At 41.3% G+C, this 20,935-nt stretch overlaps 1 protein-coding gene across 11 annotated transcripts in view; it reads right to left on the bottom strand.

The window, feature by feature from the left end:
- stxbp5l (syntaxin binding protein 5L) overlaps nt 1–20,935 on the bottom strand; it is a 164,029-nt gene that overhangs the window by 120,334 nt on the left and 22,760 nt on the right. For all 11 annotated transcript variants that reach the window (XM_058082203.1, XM_058082207.1, XM_058082204.1 and 8 more), the window contains exon 2: nt 17,472–17,569. In XM_058082203.1, coding sequence (XP_057938186.1) covers nt 17,472–17,569 — 98 coding nt within the window. The remainder of the gene's footprint in view (nt 1–17,471; nt 17,570–20,935) is intronic.

Raw genomic sequence — 20,935 nt, 5'->3', positions numbered from 1 at the left:
TAATAAACTCAAAACTCAAAAATAAGGAATCCTATTTCCCGGAAATTTACTGATCACAGTTAGGAATTAATGATAAATGAGTACGATATTTATCCTTTTTTGCATTACAAAATGAGCTGATAAAATTCAGCACTATTTTGCTTGGGCACCACATCACACAGTAGATTTGATGTTTGAAATGAAAATAAATCTGGTTCTGTTTATTTACAGCAAGCAAAAAGATGTTTTTTGTGTTAGATATGCTGGATATTTTGTGTACTCGCCATCCTGTAGACACACATGATTCAATATATTCATTCAACAACCAAGATTAATTTCCATTTAGAGTGAACTGACACACACTTTGAGCATCGTTCCTCTACATGCATCAACACCTCGCGTTTCCTCTCCTGTGGCTCCCCTTCATTTCCACATCTCCCCTGTTCAAAGCCCCGTTGTGTCTTTATCCGTCCCCAGAATTCAGTTTCTCCACCATCTTCCATTGTATCTCCCATCATCTTAAGGGGCCTGAGGAGGAGATAAAATAGCCACCGATCATGACGAGTATGAGAGGATGAAGACAGGGGAAATAGCGGCAATTTCCATGTGTTCTCATCTCTACACCCTCTGGCTCAGGAGAGTCACTGGCGAAAAATAGATCTGGTATTAAGTCTCAGAAGTCAGGTCTGCATGAGGCATTAGCAGCATGAGTTGTTCTGGTTTTGATGGTCCCATAGCAGGAAAATACGTATGTATCTATAATAAGATGAATATACAGTACCTGCCTCTCTTTGACTTTTCGTTTGGATTATATAAGTCGACTCAGCATTGCTTTTACATGGGAAAAAATGGTGAGGCCGTGGTGGCCTCGTAGTCAAGAGTTTGAGGGTTCTAAGGATTAGATTTTACCTCTCAAGGTACTGAAAGTGCTTCACAGTGAAACCAATATTAATTCACATGGAAACATGGCTGCAAATTCACCTCTACGGCCTCTCTGACCACTACCAGGTTCTCTGTGTGGAGTTTGTGTGTTTTCCCTACGGGTGTGTTCATACCCCGGCATCAAAAATATGCATCTTGCACCATATTTTTGGTCCCCTACTTGACATCAAAGTCAGGTGGCAACGCGGGCCACACGTTCTGGGCTTGGCGATCTTGAACCTCACAAAAGTGCCGCAAGGTATGCTGGGAAGCACTCTCAGCACCACTGCGTGAGGTCTCGGGCAGAAAGGAATATGTAAGCGAAGTCAATGTTCTGCAGAAGCGCTCATTTTTGAGAGTTTGAGAAGATTGGATCTTTTTCTTGCAGAATACTTGATGCAGCACAGCCTCACTCAGACCACCCAAGTTGTCCACGTGCGGCTTGTGATTGGCTGGTGACCAGTCCAGATATAAGCTCTAGGCTATAGAAAATGGTTGGCGGCATCAACTCAACCACTGTCAAAGGCAACAGAGCACAACGTCATCATCCATTTGTCAAAATATCCCGATTCTGATATGAACCAATTTTTATCCCAAATACTGTTCAGACACCCCTACTGGTAATCCATCTGTCAACGCTGTACAGAAGTTGGAGCGGTTTGTTGTTGATGCTAAACCTTCTGTGATAGTGTTAATTGTTGAAGACTCCGACATCCTCCAAGGAAAGTGGAGGCCAGCATTCAAGGCTAACTCTGTGGTGAGATGTGGTGCTCAGCAGTCCACCTGAGAGTACAAAGTGACCTCAGTTCCACTCAGAAACAATCATGTTCATTAAGCCAGTCCGTCAGTTTAGCCAGGAATTGACAATATGCATTGTGTTTTAAGTAGAAGGCCAACGGCTGGTTGAAAGAAAGCAATATTACTTGGTTACATTGCAATTTTTAACAATTTGCACGGCAGCAATATGATTGCATTCATTACCTGCCTCAATAATGAGTCTCTCACCGTGCATCGTTCCCCTTATCTATTGCCTCTCATCAGCCCTCCTCTGCAAAAGTTATCAGCACTAATATGTGCTTTTATTACATTATCTGTAAAACACAAGCATAAAAACCTGGAAAATGACAACAAAATGCCATTTTTGTCATGGCCAGCGGATGTCTAGACAACAGCGCTTAGACAGTTGTGTATGACCGCTCCCGGCCCAGGCGATGAGGTGAGGAATCAAATTAACAAGAGAGGCAGCTGGCACTGGAAAGGCCCTTTGGCAAGGGTCTGTTGTTTAGAAGATAGACAGAATGAATTAATGTGATATGATGTGCCACACAGCACGCTCTCACTTTATGACACCTTGCTGATATTCACTGCACCTTCTCGAGGCTCGCCAAGGACACCGAACTGCTTGTTGTGCTCCAAAACCGTTTTGTTCCAATGGCTCACATTTATTTAGTTGAGTGGCAATGTTTCTTTTTATCGGTGTAACCATGGCAATGCTACAAAGCCAAACCAAATAGTCAACAGCAAGGCCCACCCGCCTCTTAACAAGCACTCCGCATGTCTGTGACAAAAACATTGGGTTGCACACTTCAATAAGCAATGCTTGTGCTTGGCAACAAATGTGGCTTTAACTGCCCATCTATTTCCAAATCCTGGTGAACAACTGATTCACGAGTCGTGTCATACTCAAACGCAGCAATATTTATTATTAGTGAGGGACTAAATAGACATTTCGGAAATACAGGTAGGTCACAAATTAGAAATGCTATTAACGTTTTTGCTTATACAAACGCTTTGTGTGATACAATATTCAACACTATAAGACATGTTCTTCAAACCTGTTTACTCAGAACCTAACGCCATCTTTGTCCTCCTACAGAAACCATATTAAAACAAAAAATATATTTCCCTCCCCCATCTTTTTCCATTTTCAAACATTTTTCAAAAAGCTCCAGGGAGCCACTAGGGCGGCGCTAAAGAGCCAAGAGGGTTTGCCAACCCCCAGCCTAACCGATTACTCAGTTAATCAAAACAACAAGCGTCAGATTAATCAACTGAGAAACTAACCATTAGTTAACCACTAACCTGGTTCAATCACTGCCACATCATTAAACATATAAAAAGATACAGAACAGTTGTGATAATTTGGACACCACATGATTTTTAGATATCAGTTCAATAAAAAAGGTTCTATTCATGTGGAGTAATTTGGCCCCATATGTATAGCCAAGCTTCTTGCTTTGCAGCTGGTGTGTATTAGAATCAACAACATAACACGTGTGATGGAGACACAAAAGGTAATAAATGTTGTTTCTGTATTTCGTCATTACTATCAGTGTAGCAGAACTTGTGTGTGTATTTTGCAAAGAGTACATCAATTATGACTGCCATTGCACAGTATTTCACAGGATGCAATTACTGGTCATATCAGAGCCACGCAATAAAACCAGTCAGGTTTTTGTGTCCTTTTTTAGCCCAATATCCAAAAACAAACACTACCTACTATTCATTTTATCATCACTATAACTCAATATTGTACGAATTACAACCATGGAATTTCCATTTCACGTATGACTAACAATCTAAAAATATACATAGACTGGAAGAGCCTTATAAAGATCTCTGCAGGTTCAGAGAACGTGTCATATCCAAAACTGTAACAGAGGACAATGTGTTACCCCATGAATCAATCATGGATTAGCAGTGAAGACAACCAGGAGATAATTGCAATTAGTAGAAGAGTAAAGAGCTTCAGGGAATGGGTCAATACAGACGAGCAAAGAAAAAAAATCCCCTTAGCTAATAAATGATAGATTACAAATGTTTTTCTTGGTACACGCAGCCGCCCAATACACACACACAGTTTATGATCCATTCCATCCATTCCCAATGCATTTAAAGATTGCTTCCACTTCTTTTCATTTAAAAATATTACTGTTGAAAGCTGTACAAGGTAAAAGGAACTAGCTGTGTGGAATAAGTGGGAATCTCAACTCAGGATATCTCGGTTTTCCTCAAAAGTATTGCTCATCTGTGACATCATCACCGGTTGACTCTGTAGTTCTTTGCTAACAATTAAACAAGGCTTTTTTTGCCTGCAAATGAACCCAACATAGGATCAATGAAAGTTGCAATTGGCTGCACTTTGATTAGGAAGGTGAGAAACTGAATTCAGGAAGACTCAAATGTGGTCCCAGTTGTCCCTCGTTTATCGGGGTTAACTGATTTGAGACAAGTGACCTGTATATGACTTCCTAAAAAAAAATCACCATTATAGAACCTTGTAGACATGAAATAACATGCCTGTAGTCACCTTCACACTTCTATTATTCCTTGTGTAGACCACATTACTAATGCGCAGACTACGGAATCACGGCATAGCATGCTTGTCAGCTAACTAGCCTCCGCTTATTCTCAATGGAAGTAAGCCCTGAAAGAAGTTTGGGATGGCTCAAAACGCTCGGTTTCAAAAGGCGTGGTAAAATTGAACCTTTGTGATGTCACAGAGGGGTGGACGTCCATGTATATAAGCTCGCCGTACTCCCTCAAGCGCTGCTCCGCTGTTTACTTGCTAGCAATGCCTCGAAAGGGAACCCACATTTGTTTACAATTCCTAAAGACGCCACCATCACATTATTCTACGTTCACTGTGATGCCGCTGGATGCATAACACAAACGAGCGCTGCTTGTGCAAAATAAGAAAAAAATCTATCACAGTTAATTGTTTCCGCAAAGTAGGATTCCTCATTCATAAATGTAATGAGCATTAAAGTTAGAGCATTAAAGGACCACTATTATGCCTTTTCCACTTTTCTGACCTATAAATGTAGTAAGAATGTTTTATTATCATGTTAAATTACCCCAAATTTTCAGATAATAAGGTTTGCATATTTGGAAGTGAGCCCTAAAACAGTTTAGAATGGCTCAAAACGCTCAGTTTGAAAAGGCGTGGTAAAACTGTTCCTTTGTGACATCACAGAGGGACGGACTTCCTTATATATAAATTATCTGCCTTCCTCCATGCTCTGCGAAGCCCACCCTGCCCTAAGCGCTACTCCGCTGTTTACTTGCTCGCAATGCCTCGAAAGGGAACCTACATTTGTTTCCTAAAGACGCCACTATCAGTCACAAGTGGTTGGAGTTCTTGATTCCCTACCAGCAAAAGAAATGCATTTTAATCTGACAACGGCATTTCACACTGGACTGTTTTGTAAACATGGGCCAGTATGCAGCTGGAACTTGCTGAAGCCCTACGTCTTTCCAACGTTACTTGGTCATGTGGAAGAGTCAGAAGGGAAAATAGTAACAGTTCATCAGTGTCCTAATTGTCTTTAATTTGTGTAAGTCATGGAGCAAGGTAATAGCTCTGCCCAAGTTTTGTTTTACACATTGGTAGTAAAACACATTACACGTTACCGATGCTAACACTAAAATGCTAAAGCTACTTACCATTGAGAGACTTGAAGTAACCTCTCTTCTTGAGAAACTTTGGACTGTACAGTCTCCTCTTCGGATTGGGGATCTAACACATATGTTAAAAGTGGACATTTTAAAAAGTCTTCTTGAGAAACTTAGGACCGTACAGTCTCCTCTTTGGATTCGGGATCTAACACATACGTATGTTAAAAGTGGACATTTTAAAAAGTCAAATTGCCATTTCTAAACTCCTATGAGGATGGCAGCACAAACGGGAAGTCTTTATATGCACTGGCAGTGGGCGAAATCGCAGTCTATTATCAGCTCTTATATCACTTATTAACTCCTAAATAGTTAGCGGCACAAACCGGAAGTGTTTCTACGTCCTCTGCATTGTGACCAACCACAACAGAGAAGGCGCGCCTGGAGGCGGGCCATGGGTGGAATACATTAAAAGAGACCCTTTTCACAGGAACCACGAAATCCAAAGAAACACAGCTGGAATAGGTGCAGATTCTGGAAGATCTTGAAAGCTTTCTGGTCGGGTTATTGTCTGTAGCTGCTCTATAGGAGTTCACAACTTGGTACAAAGAGCAGAAAAAATAAGCACAATAGGTCCCCGTAACGAAAGGGTTTCACTAGAGTGGCGTAGAAGATCATCGTAAAAAGCCAAAAATATACCACTTGCACACGGAACGGGAGGAAAACTTTTTTTTACTGTCATGTCAATCATGCTATGGCTGACTTCATGCAGGGTGAAGGTAATGTCATGTCTCATCAATGCTTTGTGTCATCACTGAGGCCCAGTGACCAGAATACTACATATGACTTATTTTCCAATATTTTTTTTACTAATAATGAGCCATAATCAACCGCATAATATACATAAATTGATATGAGGAAAATGATTTTGTTTTTCTTACAATTCAGTTTTCGATGGATCCGAAGTATCACTGTATAAACATGTATGTATGAAGAAAAGTTTGGCGTGTGTTGTACTTTGGCCATTCATCTAATCGCAAACCTTATCTTTGAAAACTGAGATTGGGGTGGAAAAAGCCTGCTAAAATCAGTAAGCCCAAATATAACACACTAACTGTCTGGTTAAATGAACTGCAATGGACTTACAAGATAAGATGCACAAAATTACTTTGTCCGACCAACATATAAACTGCAGTGCAAAGAAAAATAGTTTTCCAGACAGAAAGTGCTTAAGTTTACAAAAGCACAGCCGAGTTGAATTTATGACCGAGAGCACTGTGAATATTGCCAGCTCAAATGCAAAATGAAATCATATTCTAATAATTGCACTTTGTTAAAAAAAAATGCACTAATCTGTTATCTGTAAAATTAAGCATTTGAGGGTGCAACAGTCTCAAAAAAAAAGTCCACAAAATCCTGGAGGGACTGATGTGTGGCCGGTGATGATAAGACTCTGACCCTGGATTCATTTTGAAAACAAAATGATGGTTTTCATCGCAGCATTTTTCAACGGAACATGGCAATACAGCTGCTCACTTCCGCGTGGGTTTGAGAACACATGAGAATGTTACGTCCGAGTGAGCTTTGGACTGTCTGACAATGCACAAATCATGCTATTGTTTTGGAATGACCATACCTTATTCACAAATTGTTTGAAATAGTTCGAAAACCGAATCGTACAAATACTGTATGTAGCTAATTTTTTCCATAGAATATAATCCATCCCAAACAATGAATGGAACTTATTGTTGATGCAGACTTCAAGCACATGATGACGAAATCAAATTCGATAGCGTTTTTCGTGTTTAGGATCTGGACCTGGAGGTAGCAGAGATGAGGATGCTGAGGTTCTCATTGGGAGTGACCAGGATGGATAGGATCAGGAAGGAGTACATCAGAGGGACATTACATGTTAAAGGCCTTGGAGATAAAGTTAGAGAGGCCAGACTGAGATGGTTGGGAGGAGAGATAGTGAATATATTGGTAGAAGGATGCTGCGTTTAGGAGGCGTAGAGGAAGACCAAAGAGGAGGTTTATGGATGTAGTGAAGGAGGACATGAGGGTAGTTGGTGTTAGCGAGATAGATGCAGAAGACGGGGTTGGATGGAGGAAATTGATTTGCTGTGGCGACCCCTGAAGAGAAAAGCCCCAAGTCACAGAAGATATGGAAAATCGTCATTTTCAAAGAAGAAGCCGCAGAAGAAGAAGCCACATATTCATGCTGGGTGTTGCACCTTACAAACAGCTTTGCCTTCAGCAGACAGACACAACCATACATCTTCAGTTGCACCTTCATGTCATCCGCTTGCACTCTGCACTTTCTACACTCACAAAGCACCCACCGGCTATTTTTGGATCATAGGTTACACAGACTCTTTTCTCCTGGCTTTTAACCGTTACAGTGCGCTTGATAGGGTGCTGTCCCGTAAGTGCTTGTGTGATAGTTCTCGGCAAAACATCAACATGTTTCAAAGCACTCTTCCAATACTGTTTATGTGTGGGAGAATGCGAGACCCCGTGAAAAGATGTGAAGCAACGTCTGATGCTTTTCAAATTCCATAGCAGCATAGCAAGATTTGTTTACTTGCACACAGGGGTTACGTAATGCTTCGGCATGTGCGATGATGACAAAAACAATCATGCAATATAAACACATACTGTATTGAATCACCCAAAAGGATATATATATATATACAGTCGCTAAACTCAATACAGATTGCTGCTTTTTTCCCCGGGTTCCATTCCAGAGTTACTAGTGAATGGCGAAATAACACAAGTAATTCAGACGCCCATAAAAATGTCTGGTTTTGACACACGGCCCGCCACACAATCCGAGTTTAAGGCTGATGTGTGCCTCAAACACTTATTACCCTCCTAAAGGTCTGCTCCCTTCTGACTAGATCAAAGGTCTCCAGACTTTTTCAACCGAGGGCCACATTGTGGAAATGAAAGGATATTTTGTAACCCAACACATGTAGATATGCTAAACATGTATAATTACTTTATTCCTCTTTATTCCCCATTCCCCTGTTGGGTTTTTTTCCCCACCTATACATTTCAACTACTACTGCTACTAAAATGACAATATTTTTTCACATAACATTACAGCATAACAGGCGGCACGGCGGTCTACTGGTTAGCGTGCAGACCTCACAGCTAGGAGACCAGGGTTCAATTCCACCCTCGGCCATCTCTGTGTGGAGTTTACATGTTCTCCGCATGCATGCGTGGGTTTTCTTTGGGTACTCCGGTTTCCTCCCACATTCCAAAAACATGCTAGGTTAATTGGCGACTCTAAATTGTCCATAGGTATGAATGTGAGTGTGAATGGTTGTTTGTCTATACTATGTGCCCTGTGATTGGCTGGCCACCAGTCCAGGGTGTACCCCGCCTCTCGCCCGAATACAGCTGGTATAGGCTCCAGCACCCCCTACAACCCTCGTGAGGAAAAAGCGGTAGAAAATTAATGAATGATTACAGTATAACATTACCATGAAATCTGAATGGTTAGCATGTAGGCCACACAGTCAGGGCATAGGGAAGATATGGGTTCGATTCTCCTCTTGGGCATCTCTGTGTGGAGTTTGCATGTTTTCCCGTGCATGTGTGGGTTTTTTTTTTCTTCGGGAGACTCCGGTTTCCTCCCACATTCCAAAAACATGCTAGGTTAATTGACCACTCCAAATTGTCCATAGGTATGAATGTGAGTGTGAAAGGGTTATTTGTCTATATGTGTCCTGTGATTGGTTGGCCACCAGTCCAGAGTGTACCCCGCCTCTCGCCCAAAGGTAGCTGGGATAGGCTCCAGCACCCCACGCGACCCTCGTGAGGAAAAGCGATAGAAAATTAATGAAATGAATGAATTAATGAATTAATGAATAATTATAATGATTAGTTCTATTTTTAGAATGTGTCACAGGCCCATAAAAAAACTGCTAATTTGCAAATTGTCGCAAATTATCTTGATAAAGTGTTCAAACCTGAATTTTCTGGGCATAATTTTAACCAAGCAATTTTGCTGATGTATAGTATGATATGTCCTCTGTCATACGTGGCACCTTGTGCAATACATTCTGCGGTATGACGACTGATTAAAAACCAGTGGCATTTTCCAAGTTATTTTCAGCCACACTATTAATAGTCAGCTGACCTTTCATTACGCGACCTCTTCTCTAGCAGTATGGCCGAAGGAGCAAATAATGACAATGAGGAGGATAGGAGGGAGACTAGGGATGAATAAGAGGAGATTAATGTATAATAATTGCTTTACACTTGTACAGCACATCAAAAGCTAGCTATTGAATCACCAAGGAGAGGACCTCAATGTCATTTTATGACGACAAATTTAACATTACTCAATAAGTATAGCTCATTTCAGCCAGATTTTCGTTTAATGAATCCGTGCTTTTAAAGATTTATCACCAAAATTAGATAGAAGAGAAATTGACAGATTTATTACTAACATTTTTGGTAGCATGCAAAGACTATGTTGTCAAACCCGTAATCTGAAAACAAACAATACTATAAAAATTAATACAGTAATACCTCGCACTTGGAGCTTCAAATTTAGCAGCTTCACTCTGTCACAGTTTGTTCATGATGGTTTAAAACGGACCATTATTAGTAACATGAATATGCTTTTAAGATCATTTTGCATATATTTAGCCTTAATTCAGCATTTTCTGAATTAAGGACGTACAGTATAGAGTTTGGAAAAAGTAACTCTATATGGATACCGTTTCTGTAGTGTTGTGCCTTGAGACGATATACTGAGAAACTGTGCCTTTAGAAGAGTGTGTGTTTTTTACTTTGCATCCTTAGAATACGCTCTCGCTTTCTCTCTCTCTCTCTCACACACACACACACACACACACACACACAATCACACCACAGGTAGCTGTTCAGCCAAAAAGGCCGAAAGAGTGAAGGCAAACATTATGCACAGTAAGATATATGCATTGTTTGCCAGAAAAGCGAATGCAATGCAATGCAATTCCCGGAGAACACGGACCCAAGGTCAGACATAAAGAGCGGTAGGCTTAATGGATGTACGACCAGGACAAAGATGGATAAACTGGCTGCAGCAGAAGGCACACACATGAAAAGCAAGAATACTGTACAGAAAAATTTCCCACTGCTTCCATTTTTGCCCACTCTAAAAAAATAGAAAAGCCATCATGGTTATGAAAGTTGATGGCATCATTAGCTAGCTATAAGGAAATTAGTGATCGTTCAACCAAACTAGAAAAAAAAAAACATAATGGAGCCTAACTTGCAGAAACAAGAGCAGGAAAGACCAATCATTCCGACAATTAGTAAACAAGTATGGTTCTGCACATATCAATACACTAATCAATATTAACAGTCATCACTTGTTCTAATTCCATTATGTCACACAAAATGACCCACCTTGCTTATTGTGCTTTTCCTGTAATCAGGCATTGATTTTGAGTATCACAAAAGGCAGACCGTGAACCGAACAGCACCGCATCATCACTTTGTGGTATCGCCATCCAATCATAGTGAACAACTCTTCCCTTTCCTCATTCTGTAGTGACCCACCGGCTTGTGCAAAGTGCGGCATCAATGTAACGTATCATTATCGTCGCTGCAGCCACAATTGGCATGTACAGAGATGCAAATTATATCAGGAGGCATTCAATCAGGACTGAACATGTTTTTGCTGTGACGGTGTGTGTGTCGACGCATAATTAACTCAAGTTTGGACGGAGCATTTGTGGTAACAAAAATTATGCAAATATGGGCAGGGTGTGTGCAAACACATCTCGCACATTTTAGCATCTGATTATGGTTTTGGACGCGCTTGGTAGTAACTAAGCTACTGGGAGCCAGAGAGTGATTATGTTTGGTGGCTGCTCGTACAGTTAGTCGATGACACATTGGGATCGTCCTGGATGCGTATCGCTTGTCTCGTGCAGGGGTCTCAAGCTTCACAGTGGCAGTAGCAGCAGTATTTAGTGACATCAAAGTTCAGTATTATACATTCTTTACAGGATGTTATATACTCTATATTGTGGAAAACACAAGTCCCACAAGAGATGGTGATCTTGCTCAAAGGGAAAGTAAGAAGAATGTAAGTATGCAAAGACAGAACATGTAACAGGTAAGTAAACACACATAGGGCAACTGCAGGGAATTATATATAGCAACTACATTAACTCTTAACAACTTTGTGTAAACTGGTAAACTGAGATTGAGACCCATTTTGTCAACATTTTACGCCTGCTGCTGCTTGAAGGCTGTACCCATGTGATTATGTTTTTATGTCTTTAGGCGGGAGTTGAGACAGGCTCTGGATGGTCAGGAGGGGCTTCCAGATGACTGGGCAACTACAGCAAATGTGATCAGGGTGACAGGTAGGAGAGTACTTGGCATGCCATCTGGAAATAAAGCAGACAAAGAGACTTGGTGGTGGAGTGAGGAGTTGCAGGAGTGTATACAGCGAAAAAGGTTAGCTAAGAAGAAGAAGAAGTGGGACATGGAGAGGACTGAAGAGAGTAGAGGTGGCAAAGGCCAAACAGGAGGTCTATGATAACTTGGTTGAAGCAGAACTGGAGGTAGCAGAGATGAGGATGCTGAGGTTGTCATTGGGAGTGACCAGGATGGATAGGATCAGGAAGAAGTACATCAAAGCAGCATTACATGTTAGAGGCCTTGGAGATAAAGTCAGTTATCGGCCAGACTGAGATGGTTGGGACATGTCCAGAGGAGAGATAGTGAATATATTGGTAGAAGGATGCTGCCAGGTAGGAGGCGTAGAGGAAGACCAAAGAGGAGGTTTATGGATGTATTGAAGGAGGACATGAGGGTAGTTGGTGTGAGAGAAACAGATGCAGAAGACAGAGTTGAATGGAGGAGATTGATTTGCTGTGGTGACCCCTGAAGGGAAAAGCCCAAAGACAAAGAAGAAGAAGAAGACTTTATACTGAAGAAGAAGAAGAAGAAGTCTTGTCAAGACTGGCAAACCTACCCAAATTTTACACTTATCTTGAAAGAGCTTTGAGTTGATATCAGAGTGCTGTAATTATCATCTCTAGTTGAATGTATTGATTTGTTCCGTCATGATATGGCACTCTCATCCATTATCAGGACCTCGATACTATTTAGGAGATTACAGGGTCATATTACACTGTTTTTTTTTTTATACTCAATTGTCACATTATTAGCAGCACAAAGAAGAGCAAGCATTAACACAGATGTCAGAAGATACCTTTCCACCAGCAAAAAATTTGAATTATTTGTCTTCAGTCTGAAAAATTTATAAACAAACCACAATTTCTACGATCATAACACGATATAATGTGCTGATATTTCATCTTCCATCGCGTGGGCAGCAGCCTGAACTGGGAAGTCCAAACTTTCCTCACTTTTCCAGCTCCTCAAGGTGTTCCCAGGCTCTCCAATGTGTTGTGGGTCTTCCACGGTCGGACATGCCCTAAACACCTCCCCAGGCATCCTTATCAAATGCCCAAGCCACCTCATCTGGCTCCTCTCAATGTGGTTGAGCAGCAGTTTCTCCCAGATGATTCTAAGGGAGAAGCTTGCACCTTCCATCTTGTCCTTTCAGTCACAACCCAAAGCCCTTGATCCTAGGTGAGGGTAGGTAGATCGACCAGCAAATTGAGTTCTTTGCCTTTTGACTCAGCTCCATCGTCACAACAACGGGACAATGCTACACCAGTCCACCGAGACCTAGTACTCTTTTCGCATCCGGATCCGCCTCTCCAAAACCCTTGACCTAGACCTCACCAGGAAGGCAAAGGATTGTGATGCCATGATAGTTGGAAAGACCACCTCGGTCTTCCACACCAGAGGCACTGTTCCTGCTGTCCAGGGCCTTAAGGAATTTCTGGTGGATCTCATACACCAACGGGACCCTATCACCAAGGATCTTTTTGAACACCTCAGGAGCGTCAGCCCAAGAGATAGGTGTATCCCCAGGCGCCACTTCCTCATTGATGTGGTCTTTGAAGTAATCCTTCCACCGATCCTCAACATCACGAACCAAGGTCAACATCACACCATCCCACCTTACAAATAGTGTGATGTTTCCCCCTCCTGGGACGCCGAATGGTGGTTCAGAATCTCTTCTAGTCCATCCAGAAGTCATTGTCAATGGTTTCCCTGAACCCCTCCCATGTCCGACTTTTGCCTCTGTGACAGACAGCAGACGGTACTCATCTGTCACCTCTAAATTGAAGATATCGCTCCATATATAGTTTCCTGAAGCGTATTGTCACGTTTCCTTTCTGTCTTCCTGGCAGAAAATTGCACAGCACACGCTTAATTCCGACGCAGAACTTTGAAAGGCTCATGACGCCGTCAGAAGAGATGGCGTAGTGACGGCACAGAAGCAGAAAGCAGCTCGAGCCACAGCAGAAAGAAAAAGCCGCTGGTTGCAGTCCCCTGTTCTCTGGGTAAAAGTGCATCATTTTTTGGAACCTTTTGGAACAAATTAATAATAAAAACCAAGGTACCGTTGTACAACGAAAATGATTTAGATAAGGCTTGTGTTGTTTTCAAATTCCACCATTTTGTGCTTGACTTTGCTGCACTGCAGGAATAAACAGGATGACAGTGACAAGGGGACACTAAGGGAGTAAAGGCTGTGAAGGAGAGAGGAGCCGTGAATTTAATAAATGTGAGCTTAAATCAAGGGTAGAAAAAGGCAATGGAGGGCACGGCAGAAACAGTAAAAGAGAAGTGTGGGCATGGAAAAAGAGAATCAGTGAGGGCTCTCATGAGAGCACAGTGAGATGTGTGCAGCATGTCAATACAAATGCTAAGTCACTCAAGGGCTTCCAACCGGCTGCAATCTCACTTTTGCTTCCCCAGCCAAGCAGCGGTATTTCAACAAAGCGATGGAATGATTGCGACACACACAAAAGAGAGTATCACATTGCTTCATTTGGACGACTTTATCATGTAATCAAGATGATTGTACGCGGCTGTACCCCCTAAATAGTCCAATGATCTGCTTTGATCTGCTTTGTATATAAAACAGGCATGAATGTGAGTGTGAATGGTTGTTTGTCTATATGTGCCCTGTGATTGGCTGGCGACCAGTCCAGGGTGTACCCCGCCTCTCACCCGAAGACAGCTGGGATAGGCTCCTGCGACCCTCGTGAGGAAAAAGCGGTATAAAATGAATGAATTAATGAATGAATGTGAGTGTGAATGGTTGTTTGTCTACATGTGCCCTGTGATTGGCTGGCGACCAGTCCAGGGTATACCCCGCCTCTCGCCCAAAGACAGCTGGGGTAGGCTCCAGCACCCCCCACGACCCTCGTGAGGAAAAAGCGGTAGAAAATGAATGAATGAATGTGAGTGTGAATGGTTGTTTGTCTATATGTGCCCTGTGATTGGCTGGCGACCAGTCTACGGTGTGGCCCAAAGACAGCTGGGATAGGCTCCAGCACCCCCGCGACCATCGTGAGGAAAAAGCGGTAGAAGATGAATGAATGAATCTTTCTTGTCAGCTTCCAAGTACAGTGGTAACTCAGTTAACATCTGCCTTGGTTAACAAGTTTTTTTGTTAACAAAATGTATGATACAATTTTGGGGCAAATATGGAACAAAATGTTGCAGTTGTGCTTGGTTTCTTTATGCAGGCGTCTTGAATGACGTGCCCAAAACGAAATCTCATTTTCAATTTTACAAAGAAGGTGAAGACACTGTTGAATTCAAGAAAGTCTGAAGATGGGTTACCTATCTTGCCGAGATGTATGAAAAGCCGTCATCAACAACAAGTACCATCTTGAAAAATAACAACATAATCAACTGAGCTAATGTTGCAAAAGGAGTAAGGGTGTTAACAAAACAGAGACCACAAACCAACTTCCATATTCCTGTTTGAGAATTCACTTTCACAACAATGTTCAAACAACATTGTACCCACCTTTTCTCTTAGCAGAGGAAAAACGCTGTCTGTTCATCATCTACCCCAGCAGGACCAGCACCATAACTGCAGCATCAATAATACTTAGCTGCCTCTGCCTCGGGTCCCCTACGGGGATGCTAGGAATGCTATGTATTTATGAGGGTGTAATCTCCTACCCAGGTTCCACTGACACTGACAGGGCGAATCTTTCTCTGTGGGTGACCGGGTGACCCGAGATGGGTGGGGCGGTGGAACGGTTGTGAACCATGACAGCCGAGCAATGAGAAATGACAGGGTGGAAAGAAGGATGGGAAGGAGGAGGAGAGAGGAAGGAAGGCTGCGATGTGGAGGATCTACACAGGAAATGTACCACATCGTGGTTACATAAAAGTATTTCCCCAGGGCACAAATGGAAATAATTGTTTTACCATCCACATACATGTATACATGCTGTCCTGTGTTCGCGAACGGGTTCTGTTCCAAGACTGTCATGTGTGATGAGTTTTAGTGTCAGGACTTGTACGTACATTAGCACTTTCAGATTGGGTACCACAGGTTTTGTCGGTCCAGGCTGCATTTAGAGTTGAAAATCAGAGATATGACACGAATACAATGATGGAGAACTTGCTGACTTTAGTATTTGAACTGATTTGCCAAACCCATATTTGCCCCTTAAAGGCCACTGTGGCATATACCAAGTAAAGACGAAGTATAACTGGCACTCTGATTATGGACCCCTGATTTGGGCCTATTATTGATGATGCAAAATGATGCAAAATGCAAATTGTACAAGTGACGTTTGGTATTAGCTAGGGGTGTCACAGTATCTTGTGCCGCAAGATTAAAACGTGACAAGAGTTCTCATACCAGAAATAAAATACCTAGTGGGCACTAGGCCTGGGGCGATACTAAATTAATTATTCACTCAATAAATGAACATGTACTCCATAGTTTTCTCTCGCCTCCAAACAGTCAGGAAGAAGTTTCAGCACTTTGGTGCGATTGCTACAGAGACCAACATCATTTAGAGCAGGGGCCTCAAACTCGCGGGCCGCAGGCCAAATGCAGCCCACAGGATGCTAGTTTAAGGCCCTCGCCTTGATATGAAAGTTTAATGTTAGTGCGGCCCGTGTGAGTTTGATATGGACGCTGTATGGTATCATGAATAATAATAATAATAATTATTATTCATTCAGTCATTTTCTACCACTTATCCTCACGAGAGTCGCGGGGGTGCTGGAGCCTATCCCAGCTGCCTTCAGGCGTGAGGCGGGAGACAAACAACCATTCCCACCCACATTCATACCTATGGACAATTTGGAGTCACCAATTAACATGTTAAATAAATAAATTAACATTAGCATGTTTTTGGAATGGGGGAGGAAACCGGAGTACCCGGAGAAAACCTACGCATACTTGGGGAGAAAACATGCAAACTCCACACAGAGATGGCCGAGAATGGAATTGAACTCGGGTCTCCTAGCTGTGAGGTCTGCGCGCTGACCACTCGACCGCCGTGCAGCCTTTTATTATTATTATTATTATTATTATTATCATTATAAGATTCAGGATTGAAATTAAAGCAGGGGGATAAAGGAAACCCAAACTTTTCATCTGCTGTGTACACACAAGACAGAATTAATTCTCATACTTTTCATAACTGCAGTCAAGACTGGCATGATGACCAGAGAGCTACGTTCCAATCATAACCTGTATAAGGTTCCTAAAATATTGTGACAGGTCAATAACACTCAATAGGTTATTACTTAGCTAATATAAATATATTTTATTAAATTGTGCAATAAATATTTTACAATAAAAATATTTTTAAAATAATATTTGCAAAAATGAAAAATTTTTTATTTTTAATGACCTCTAATGGCCCAGATAAATTGAGTTTGAGACACCTGATGTAGAGAGTCAGCCCTTTAGTCAGTCATACAGTTTCTTTGTCTCTGAGTGTAATTAAATTGGTAGATTACAAAATATTGTCATGTATTTTATTGTAGTTTTCTTAAAAGCAATGCTAGAGTATCACCTCGTACTTGTAGACCCAATCTCGTGTGTCATCTCGTGAACTGGCGGCACTGAAAATAACTATCCAGGTATAACCACTTTATAGTTTTCACTGTATCTCCATTCTTGGATATGCTCGGATATCATCTCCCACAGTCAAGACAAAATGTGCCAGCTGTGATGGATTATGTTGTTTGCTGAAATATTTGCAAACATAGTTTTTCTAGCGTTGCTCCATGCCAAGCAGATGAAAGGATACATCCGAACACCACCTGATCTCGAGCCGATGGCCAGAATCTTCTGCACGGGGTCAAAGGCCAAAGCAGTGGGCTGGTAGGGGAAGCCATGGCGCACCGTCTGTAACATAAGACACACGAAAACAAAATATCAATAACAACAAACCTTCAGCATTGTTGTGAGGGTTATTCAGTGTCTGTACCCTTTAATGATTCTGCCAGCTGTGACATTCTACCATGTGGCGCCTTCATTGAAGCATTGCCATTTTGAAAGAAAGTTAAATGTTCATTTTGCAAACGTGTGACATTTAATTCAATGAAATAGCAGGATGGATGCCTCATGGCTGTATGTCAGCACCAATAATAGCCAAGAAAGTGTTTTCACAGGCAGCTCACTTGCATGTCGGAAAGCATGATTGCACCTCTTTGCAATCTGTTGACATTAAGGTGGAATGTAATAGGTTCTCTAATGCACCCATTTTGTTCCAGAGTAGCATATTCTCTCACCGTAAGGTATGTTCAGGTTCAGGAGTCCTACAAGGTGTAATAGCTGCTACATACTCTAAAACTTGTACCCAACCGATCAATCCGCCGGACAATTTATTCGGTTGATTGTAGCCATTAGAGAATAATTGGTAATCAGCCAAAAGTTGACATATTGTCGCTATGTTAATGCTTATTAAATACAGACAATATGGTGTTATTCTTAGAAATGATAGGGCTCGACCAGCCCATTTAATCGTCCGATCTTAGCCATCGAAAAATAATCTGTAATCGGCCAAAAGTTATCTGATTGACACCAATGATAAGGCTTATTTTTCACCCCCCAGAAAATGTTGTTAATTATTTTTTATCAATGAACCAAGATGGTGATAATGACACTGCCTAAAGTATTTACAAGGTATTGTAAGGATGGTATTTTTTGCTATAGAACTGATATATCAGATCATAGCTAAATGTTTTTTTTTCTGCTGATATTAATATTGGCGTGCAAGTGAGATCTCATCAAACGGTCTGGAATTTCTTTCCAATTTCCTTCGCACTGTAAATATGCAATTTGAAATGGAGTGGGAAGAGCTGGTTACGTGAGGGGGGGGGATAAGGTGTCTTCCTTCAATACTTCTAATCTAATATCACACCTCAGGAAAAATCACTTGAAGTCAGACGCTGCACTATGCAGCACGATAATGATAGGAAGCAACTGGCGGCACTGAAAATAGCTATAACAGCTATAACCACTTAGAATTTCACTGGTGTAAAAAAAATCGACATTTTTATGTTTTTTTTTGCCTTTCCCTTGTGGTCTTGGAACGTACTGTAACTACACATAATTTACATGAAAGCCAACAATGGCGATGCAGCAGAATTTTGATGAGCTGGCATCTGATTGGAATTCAGATACAAAAAGACCTTTACAAGGTCAGCTTTCTTCTAAAAAAAAATGGACAAAATATGTCTGATCAGCAAAGAAAGTAACTTCAGTGAGTGTGAACTGGCCACAGCAGTCATTTAACAAGACTTGACAAGGCAAAACATCTGAGATTCCCAACAGCTGTCTGCCATTAATCCTGTTACATTCCCCAGTTGTGCCTCACTTATAGTAATCTACTCTGCAGGGTTGCATGTGAAAGCATTGACATTACCCGTGTAGAAAGGTATTAAGTAATAATAATAATAAGTTTTATCTATGGAATCCGTGACAAAGCTGGAGGTGGTTTGTTTGCTCACAGAAACCGTGGGTTGTATAACCCCTCCACTCTACCTCATCTCCGGGGCCTTTGAGCGGTAATTAAGCATGCAGAGGCACGAGTTTGGAAGGATAATATGAACGTCTGTGGACAAACAGAATGAAATGACTCAGTGGCGATCAGACTAGACGGAGGAAAATGAGAAATAACACAGAAAGCAATATAGAGGGCGGTGTGAGTATAAATGTGTGCTGTTGCTGTGGCTGCTTCACACTAATATTCCCATGCAAATCATACATTTAAGAGCACACAAACATTATTAAGATCTATGTTCATTGTTGTGAATTAATTTGAAATTAATTTCTTAGTTTTCGTCTTTTTTCTCTGTTTCCTTGTTCGTGCCCTTATTTTGTATTCACTTCCTGTGTTGCTCTGTTCTGTTTTCCATTCCTTTCCATTTTCTACCGCACCTGTTTTCAATTTGTGATTGCTATTTAGTTCAGGTGCGCGCTCCCTTCGTGGTCGGTTCATTGTCTTGTGTTGAGTTTGCCATGCTAGTGCGCCATCCTGCTACATAGCGAAAATAAATACATTTTTACCTACATTTGGGTCCTAATCTCTGCATCCTGGGGTCGAACCTTAAAACTCTAAAGCCGCACCGTGGCAGAAAATGAGCCTAAGAAACAACCCTAAGTTGCCAATCTTCATAATGAGCAAAAAACTGTTACGTGGATGCGGCTTTCTCTTATAGTATTGCATATTTATTTTATATTTCTTTATGTCATGTTTTGTTGTTCCTGTGTTGTTTTGGAAATTTCCAAATAATCCACACAATCAGACTGGACCTCACACTGTACCCGAAGAAAACCCACGCACATCAAGGGAGAACATGCAAACTCTCCACAAAGATGGCCGAGGGTGGAATTGAACTCCTAGCTGTGAGGCCTGCGCGCTAACCACTCGACCGCCGTGCATCCATATAAAATGGATGGATGGATGTTGGAAAATAAATTAAAGCAACCAAAAAAATCTGAGTAGTCACTTGGGAGCCACTTTACAAGGGAGTCGAGCCCAAAGAGTCGGCTCCCTTGAAAGATTGGCATCACTCATTCCAGAGTGAAATATTTTTTCTTCATTCAGATCCAATTTCTGAGAAAAAATTAAATATTCCATAAAGTAATGGTAATGGTTTAATTTCATTTGAACATCAGATTACATGCATCACATAATCAGTTCCCAGTTCCACATGTCCAAAAGGAGTAGGAAGAAGCAAAGCTTATTAAATCCTACCCCTCCATCTGGTACTTTTTACTCTGTTACATTTGTTCACTTCCTGCTTTCCATAATACAGTTTAAGTTTTTTTTTATTTTTATTTATATACCTCGTACCGAAGTACAAGGTGATATGACCATCCAATGACATAATGGGTACCATAGTAAGTGTCAATATAGTGATATATATAGCACATCATGACTGGTTCAAGACTCTTCATCCTTGTATTTAGCAAACATCAACTGCTTGTATTGTTTCTTGAATTGGCTCATCGTTGTGCATTGTTTGATTTCCTTACTCAATCCATTCCATAGTTTGATTCCACATACTGAAATGCTATGGCTTTTTAACGTTGTCCTAGCATATACGTAAGTGTGTATACGTAAATGTAGTTCTTCCCTGAGATCATATTTCTCCTCTCTTGTAGAGAAGTATTGGATGACATTTTTAGGTAATTGTTTATTTTTAGCCTTATGCATTATTTTAGCTGTTTGAAGATGAACTATATGAGCAAGTTTAAGTATTT

Source organism: Doryrhamphus excisus, chromosome 9 (assembly GCF_030265055.1).
Source record: "Doryrhamphus excisus isolate RoL2022-K1 chromosome 9, RoL_Dexc_1.0, whole genome shotgun sequence".
NCBI lineage: Eukaryota > Metazoa > Chordata > Actinopteri > Syngnathiformes > Syngnathidae > Doryrhamphus > Doryrhamphus excisus.
The sequence above is the reverse complement of the archived record's forward strand: the minus strand, read 5'-3'. Positions and strand labels throughout refer to the sequence as shown.